Source organism: Cariama cristata, unplaced genomic scaffold (genome assembly GCF_000690535.1).
Source record: "Cariama cristata isolate BGI_N322 unplaced genomic scaffold, ASM69053v1 scaffold12493, whole genome shotgun sequence".
Lineage (NCBI taxonomy): Eukaryota > Metazoa > Chordata > Aves > Cariamiformes > Cariamidae > Cariama > Cariama cristata.
In genome coordinates this window covers 1-8,735 of record NW_009610172.1, presented here as the reverse complement: position 1 = coordinate 8,735, position 8,735 = coordinate 1, and the positions used below count along the sequence as shown (strand labels likewise).

General features: G+C 39.1%; 1 protein-coding gene across 1 annotated transcript; it reads right to left on the bottom strand.

The window, feature by feature from the left end:
• Window positions 1–368: 368 nt before the first annotated feature.
• Window positions 369–7,563, bottom strand: LOC104156699 (the record flags this gene model as incomplete). The annotated part of the gene is made up of 7 exons (XM_009697786.1): window positions 369–2,165; window positions 3,261–3,362; window positions 3,458–3,558; window positions 4,127–4,272; window positions 5,155–5,177; window positions 6,960–7,193; window positions 7,408–7,563. Coding segments are annotated over 7 exons (2,559 nt in total), but the record flags the coding sequence as incomplete, so codon positions are not given.
• Between the last annotated feature and the right edge of the window lie 1,172 nt (window positions 7,564–8,735).

Genomic DNA, 8,735 nt, shown 5'->3' with positions numbered 1-8,735 from the left:
GAAGCGGCCTTCTGCAGCACCGCAGCGCGACTGTGTGTCCCCTCACCCACCCACCCCTACCCCAGCGGCATTTCTCGGTGGGTCAGCATTCCTCACCGCACAGCACACGTGGTCATACTGGAGCCTTTAACAAGACATGACATTTGGGGTTGTTTTCTTCAGTTTGGGTTTGTACTGTAACAATCACTTGAGGGCGTTGTACTTGCTGATAAACAAGGATGTTTCTAACACAGAGATACCTCAACTGGCAAGAATCAGGGAGAACAGCAGCTGTGAAGTCACAGGTATCCCCACTTTTTAATGTGTTAAGTAGCATTTATTTACTTCCTGCTCATTGAAGTATAGCTCTCCTCCATTTCACTCTCTCTTCACGCCTCCGATTTTCTTCTAGTAGATATTTTGTCTTCAGCAACAGAAAAATATTCTGACGCACTGCTGGTATCAGTAGAGACGGACGTCTGACTTAGCTCCTCAGTGTCAGAATCACTGTCACTTGGCATTCCTCCGGCCTCATTTACGGTAAGCACAGAACCTCCTGAAGACGGATCACTTCGTGTGCCCGGCACGGAAGCAGCTGTGTTCTGGAACTGCACAGACTCTGGTTCACCTTCCCTCTGAGGACAGGAAGAGCTGTTCTCAGCAACAGTTGCGCTGTCTTCGTCTTTTACCTTTGCTTCTTGTTTTGTCACTGTGCTAGTAAGTTGAGTGGAAGATGCATTCTCGTATTTAACAGGAGGGACAACCGAACATAAAGGCTGACTACAGGAACTACTATCAGCAAGCATTTCTGCACTTTCGGCTTTCTTACCTGAGTTCATAGGAAAGAATGAGAATGAACCATCGTGTTTTGGATGACTGTGTCTAGAAGCAGGCTCTGCACACTCCGAAGATAGAGGCTTCCCTACGTTTAGAGGCGTTTTGTCAGGAGATTTCATCTTCTCTTTCCCCGTTTTATCAGTACCATTTCCAGACAAAAACATGGCAGAAGTCAGCGAATCAGAGGTATTTCTGACAAAACTTCCAAATGAAAATACTGGTGAAGGCAACTGAAAACAGTTATTTTTGAAGGAAAATACACAATTACTGGGCAGAAGGGGGGACTCTGAGACACCGTTCACCCCGGCCGCAGCGTTGGTTTCTGAAGCACTGCAAGCTGCCGTTGCGATGGATTCTGAGGCATTAGCTTTTTGTTCGCCCAAGACAGATGGTTTCTGTGTACCGTACTGTGCAGTTTCCTCTGCAGGAATTGGTTTTTCTCTCATGTGAGATGATGTATTTTTGTCAGACAGCTCCTCAGATTGGCTACAAAATGAAGATAATGGTAAAACCTTAAATGCATTGCTGGCTCCCGATCCTGCAAAACCATCTCTTTCTGAATTGCCAAAGGCGAACAAAAAATGTGGCCTCTCACTTTCCACCGAGTCTAAATTAGGACTGGTTGAAGCATCACAAACTGTGGGTTTGGTTACAGGACCATGTTGTCTCAATTTGCCTTCATCCTGGTTATCGGTTTTATCCGCACGATCACATTTTCCTAGATAAAACTGAGGGAAAACCAATTTCTTGTCTTTCTTTTTACAGGAAAACGTACCTGCATCTTTAATAAATCTGGGCAATGAGTTGTTACATGAGCTGAAAGCAAAAGGCGAAGCAGAAAGTCTCTCTGCAGAAACACCTAGAAATTCTGAATTTGAAACAGGAACAGCTACTGACGCTGCTGGTTTCAAGCTGGATGAAGTGCTAGAATTCGTGTCGGTTTCGCTGGAAACAATAACTGCTGATGCCCGCACTGGCAATTTTTCTTTAATTACTAAGTCTTCTGAGTTTTCTGATAAGGCTGGAGTGGTTGCTTCCTGGGAACTTCTCTCATGAGATGATTTTAAGTCACCATTTGTTTCAGAAAAGTTCATATTTGTGGATAGGATGTTGTGATTACTGGATCCAGAAAAGCTTCTCTCAAAGCCATCTGCTCTTTGCAGGGTTCCCGTTTTCACTCTATCGGTGGTATTTGCTTTGGTAGGTGAAGACACAAAAGGAGCTCCCGAGGACCTGTCCTTCAAAGCCTCAGCAGTTACAAATTTATACTTTTTATTTGCAGCTAAAGTTTGTGTCTTGAACTCGTTGGTGAGCTTCTGACGTTCCATATAGTATTTGTAACGTAACTCCTACAATTACAGCAAAGAATCCCATTAAGTAAAAAGACATTTGTAGACTCAGGGGTAATAAAACTCACATATAGTCCTAAGACTGAAGGAAAGTTTTCATATATTCTATAGCATTTATGATGTATTTTTCCATTGCTGCTAGAAGGCAACAGAACACAAGTCGTTATGGGAAAAGGTTCTTTGAAAACAATTGAACAAGATACACATGGAACCCTGATGACAAAGTAGGTTTTCAAATAGGAGACTATAGAAAGCTGTATTTAAAGTCACTGCCAAAACCAGAAATAGCTAAAATACTAGCTTAGACATTAAGTGACAAATTCTCAAATTGTCATGAAAAATAACCATCTGAAAGCAATTTAGGTGGCTTTTTTTTTCTCCCTTCTTACTTGGTACAATAACTATAGAAATCGTATTCTCAGTGGGAATAGAAAACAGATGCTCTTCAAAATAATACCTAAAAAAAAATAATTCTATATTTAAAGGACCTAAGCAACTTTTTCATGGAACCATCTGCCATTGGTATGCTCAGAACACACGTTATGCGACTCACTGCCAGCCATGCTCTGCTAACTGTAACAGAACCATTCTGTACAGAACAATACTCGCTCAGCCACCCACATGGAACGGCTACAAAGTGAAAAAAATCTAGTTGTATAACTAGGTCAGTGGAAACAAAACGAAAAAGAGATTGGATTCAATTTTATGTCAAATGATCAGGAATTTAGGTAGTCTTAGAAGAGTGAATTCTATTATCTTCAGAAAAACAGAACACAGGCAGATGACTTCCTTTTCAAATGGGCAATAGAAAAGCTTATTTGGATTAGAAAGCTACAGATGTGACTCAAAAAGCCACCCTAAAATATAAAAATAAGTATTTGAATTCAGTAGTAAGATTAAGTTTCAGCTTTCTGAAAAAGAGAAATAGAAGAGTAAAATCCTGACTAGGTTATTAAAGCTGTCAGATTTATGTTCTAGAACTGTAAGGGTAACTTTCTACTAAGAAACCTGAAAATGATTATAAAAGCTTCTTTAGGAAGTTGCATCATAACAGATAGTAACTTAGCCATACTTACAACAGATGTTCGATCATACCTCATGACTCATGTTTTGAAATGCTGACATTTCCGATATCGACATTAAGCGAGTACAGATCCTGCTACCGTCCGCCAGTGCTTCCTCCTGTCCTGCTACAGGCTGAAAAATGTTTTGCAGGAGACATTGTAGTTCGTTTTGATAAGACAAAATAAACAAACTAGTACAGTGCTGTAGCCCCAGAGTCAATAACTTACAAGAAATGTGTTGGGTATATTCTTCTGCTCCTGGCATTGCTTTATGTTATTTTTAAAGAGAACATTTTTTGTCGAGTTCTCATTTCCTCCAGAAGGCAGATCTATCAGGAAGAATACGGAGGGAGAGCATATTAAGTATGGAAAATACTGAAAGGCTCCTGTGCATCTAAACACAGATTCCAATCAAGCACAAAAGTATATTGCCCTAAGTGAGACCCTAGTACCTGCCAAAACTTCTGCGATACAAAGCAAGAGGCCTGCGTAAGAAGCTTTCTAAATGCCTGCCCCACTGCCAACCCTAACGTTTTCTCCTAGGAGGTAAAGGGATTTAATCAGAGCGTAGTTAACATCCATATTACGCTACAACAAATGCCCATCTAGTTCAGCAACACACTTCTGACACTGGCAATACTGGTTGTACAGGAAAATTGTAACGATACTTCCTCCAGGTTCCGAAAACAGAGCCTAGAGACCTCCTAGAGAAAGCACATTCATAGAACATGTTTAAAAGCCCTTGATGAATTTATCACTCGTTCATTTGCTCAGATGCTCTCTGAACACTGGCATGCCTTTGCCATGTAGATTGTTTATTAGCAATTAGTTCCACCAGCTGCAGGCTCCTAGAGTGACTTCCCAAATCTTGTTCTGTATTAAGTCCTTCTTCCCTACCTTTAGCAATGCCTGCATTAACAGGCATTAACTTCAAAGCCAAGATTTCATTAACCACAGGTTTGATATCCATCTTCTTTTGAGTATACTCTGGTGGTTTTTCATAGCTGGATGCTATAGTCATCAGGTCAAGCTGAGTTTTCATTCTGGAAGAGGAAGGAAAAAACACCACAACAAACTTAAACACTTTTCCTAAGACTCACATGCCAACTACTACATTACACCTGCCTAATACAAAAAAAAATATTTTAAAAAGAAATCACTAAGAGGGAGAAGAAATCAGAGAAAGCAAGGCTTCAATACAATGTCAAGTTGCCTACATTTTTTTTAATTAAAACTTACTACTTGACGATTCACTTGAATTAGGTTTCATACACAATGAAAATTGCACAGAGTAGCGCCTGTAGTTCAGCAAAAAGATTACCTCCTCCCCTTTTCTTAGTGTAGTACACCTGAATCTCAATTATACTCATTCTGCAGAAGGCATAGCTAATGTTAGTCAGAACCACAACATATTTTAAAGTACTCCATTTACTATATTCTTTCTTAAACTCTGCTTAAAAAGCGATAAGAAATGTAACTAACAATGATTAGAAAGAAACATACAGGGTATCTGCACTGCAAACACAAAAATGAAGACACTGCAGAATCTCCATACATACTCTTAGACTTTAAAGATTTCTGTAAGGGCTCCAGGCATGCTTCAGTGTTCCCAAGTTTAAATCTAAAAATATCCAATCACCGTGTATTAATGAATTCCTATACTCAGTTTTTGGTCAAGGAGCCAATTCAAAAGATTGATTATTTCTAATCTCAAATAGTACATCACTAAAATTCTTGATACATTTCCTAAAATTTGAAATATGGAGCATCCAAAAATCTGAAAGCATTATAATGTCTTAATTACTAAATACTATTTTCATTTTAAGTTGCTATACCTGACCATATCCAAATTAACTATTTTCTTAGTTTTCATTCTTAAAATTACACTAGAGAACTAACAAAGCATGAAAAAAAAATATATATACCTTGTATTCAAGCCACAGGCCACCTATAAATAAAACAAGAATTTGTAAGATATGAATGAGTTTTCCTCCAACTCTCAAAAGGAGATTATTGCTTTATCAAAATACTTCAGAGACTGAACTCCCTGTCTTCATTTCACAGAACTATAGGAAATACACCTGTAACATTCAAAAAAAAAGGACAGAAAAAAGCGCATCTAAATGTTAAAAAAAAAGTATGCCTGGGATAATGATTTATCTTGTAGTGTTTTGTGTAAAAGACAAAAATAACTTCTTCAGAGCCAAATGAAGGCCTTGAAAGCATGACCCATATGGTTATCTAATCCACTTAGATGCTCGGGTGTTTGTAAACATTCAAATGGAAGGCTATTTTGCATTTCTCGGTGAGGGAAGCCTCTGCTACCCGCTCTCAAGATGCTACTACGCTGAGATTAAAAAAAGCTGTCTTTTACTTTTAAATCAGCCAGATAATGGCAGTATGAAGTGCCCTGCACTGTAGTCAAGAGACACTTCCCAAAAAAGGGGTAATGAAAAGTAAAAAACTGACTGGCTTATAGACTAGCTGCTTCCCTATAAAAACCTGGTGATCTCACTGTACTGAATCTTAAAACAATGACGACAAAACCCCAGCTCACTGAAATGAGGGGTGTACTGCTATGGGGGGCAGGCGGGAAGGTGCTGAGTTCAAAGCATACTAATCACTGGAGCCAGAATATTTCTTCCAACAGTGGGAGTCGCTTTTACTTTGGGTAAAAGCGAAATTTTCCTTAATGAGTTGTTACCAGAAACTTAGTCAAAGTACGTACTTTCTTGGCTTCTCATTTATCTGAAGGCAGAAAAAAGACCCACTGCAGAAAACAGCAATATGCTGTGGTTTCTTAGGAAAGCATAAGCCTTGAAGTTAAAGAAAACACACAATGCAGTAGTTAAGTACTCTGCTCCGTATCTAGCATCTGCCTAAGTTCCATACAACTGCAGCCACAGTGTTTGACATAAACGAGACGAAAAAGTCTACAGTAGCTTAGGTAACAGTGAAGGTTAAGCTCGCGTCTTGGGTTTCTCTGGCATTTATCTCTAAATCAGAAACAGCGGTTTTCTCTGCAGTGCCCTTAACACCATGAAGAAGACTTTCAGGGCCTTGCATACAGAGGCGTATACACTGTACTACGTAGTGTATGTCAGAAGTACCTAAGTGAGCTTTGAATAGGCCCATTTATCTCCATCACGCACCTCGGTGCCAAGTTTACAGCAGGTTTTAAAATCAGTACAATCACCCTAGTGCAGGTAGCCCAACACAGCACTCCATTGTGCAGCACAGACAATTTTCCGGTTCTGGCTCCAATCTTTCCCCAAAAAGCATTTTTAATGTCTTTCAAGTTTAAAAATGCTTTTTGGAAGTGCTTAATACACAAAGCATTTGAAAGTAAATATGAAAAAGCAAATAAATGTGAGACAATTTTGAAGGCAGTACTAGTAAATAACTTCCTACCCAGCACCAAGGCGGCTTACAGCCACAGCTATACAGTCAGTATTCATTTCACTAGTTTTCAGTGAAGAAAACAGATGTCTACTGAATTCACTACATACCACTGATAAGCTGCAAAGAAAGCCTTTCAAACTTTTCTAAAATGAAAGGACTGTTACAGAAAAAAGTATGAAGTGTGAAATAATTTTAGTCTGTACTTTTCATTTGTCAAATTTGTTTTTCCTGATCAAGTGATTATTATAATCTACAATATAGCAGGCTCTATACGACATTTGAGGTTCACTACACAACTGGTATCAAATAGCAACAAAAAGGCCATCACCTCCAGGAAACGCTGAGGATCACACTCATGGACAAGCTTTTCACAATCCTTCAAAAAATTCTCAATGGTCTTCTTGTGGGTTTCCTTCATTTTCTTCCAAATCTGAAATTCTTTCTCTTTTTTACTTCTTTGATTTTCAACATCTTCTAGCAGTTGCCGTTTCTTCATTTCCAACGTTTTGAAAATTTCTCCAAATTCCAGTGCAATTATCTCTGCATCATTGTTCAGTACCACCTAGAAGTACGACAACACAAAACCAGATGAAAGTGCAGTAGCAATGTCACATGGAATCACTTCCTTAAATAAGCTCACAGAGTATCTATGCCACAAGAAGCACGAGTATGCTCCATGTTGTGATCACTCCGTCATGAGAACAGAAACAAAGACATATATATACGCACAAACACACACACATATATATATAAAATAACCCGCATCTGTAACTCACATCCGTATCATTTGGTTGACTTGAAATTTCATTCATCAGCTTCTCATTTATTATTCTCATTTTTTTCAGGCTGCTGAAGAAGGTTAACTGCAAGACAATTAAAACACTTATTATGACTTTATTGACTCCATAAAATAAATACATTTCAGTGGTTATCTAGAAGCCCATCATGGGATGTTCTGTCCAACATATTGAACAAAGGTTGTGATTCAAAGCATCGCTTAATAACATTTAATTATCTCCTGGATCAGGACACAAACTTTCTGTTGCTCTTTCTCTCTCTCAAAGCAATGTTTTTAGGCTCACCTACAACGCATATTGCTAGAGTGGCTATAGGGTTACTTCACAGTTAAAACATTGTGACCCCAGCTTTTTTTTTTTTTTAACCTCTCCCCTCACACAGACATCTATCACAATGTGAGCTTTAATGCTGTTATTCCAGTTTGACAATCAAAGGTGTGACACCCACTTTTTTTTTTTTAATGCCTTACACTGATAAAATAGAAAGCTGTTCATAACTGAGTTATTTCTGTTTGTTTTTAAACTAAGATTATAACTTTTTTTTCTTCCTTTACCTCGCTACAGTATCACTAAGTTTTATGTAGAAAGTCTAGTGCAAAGACCGTTTCCTCCCAGTTTCCCAAGTGACACGCAACCGTTTTATGTAGAAAGTCTAGTGCAAAGACCATTTCCTCCCAGTTTCCCAAGTGACGCGCAACTGGTGATGTGAGAGGCAGGATGGAAATGAGCGTAAAAGCAACTTTTGGCTTAAAGAATAGCCACTGCTGTACTAAACTTTTATACCTATACTTTTGATCACTGTCTTAATTACTGCCCAGCAGAACTGCTGTACAACATGTCACCCTGCACCCAATTTGCATTGGGCACGGAAAGCTCCCTCTACCCAAACATTTTTTAGTACACACCCACACCTCCCACCGCCACAACCATCCAACCAACCATTAGGCCCGGCGGGTGCTTTCTTCATGCGAACAGGAATACATTTTGGTTTTACATTTATTATTACTTACCAAAACCATCTATTTCTAAGTATGTAGTTATCTATGACACAAATTACCTATGCCAGCTCAGAAAGCATATAAACAAAATATCTGTAGGCGTGGTGGCCTTTTTTTTGTTAGCAGGACTAGCGTCTTCCCGAACTGGAAAAAACTAGATCCAGACATGCAATAAACTCCTAGCATCGGTGTGTTTTTTCAGCAAAGACTGCAAGTCTCTCTATTAAAAAAAAACCAACACAACCACCCAAAACAAACCCCCCCAACTCTTCCCGTGCGTCGGTAAGCCGGGTTCAGATCCGTAAGCGC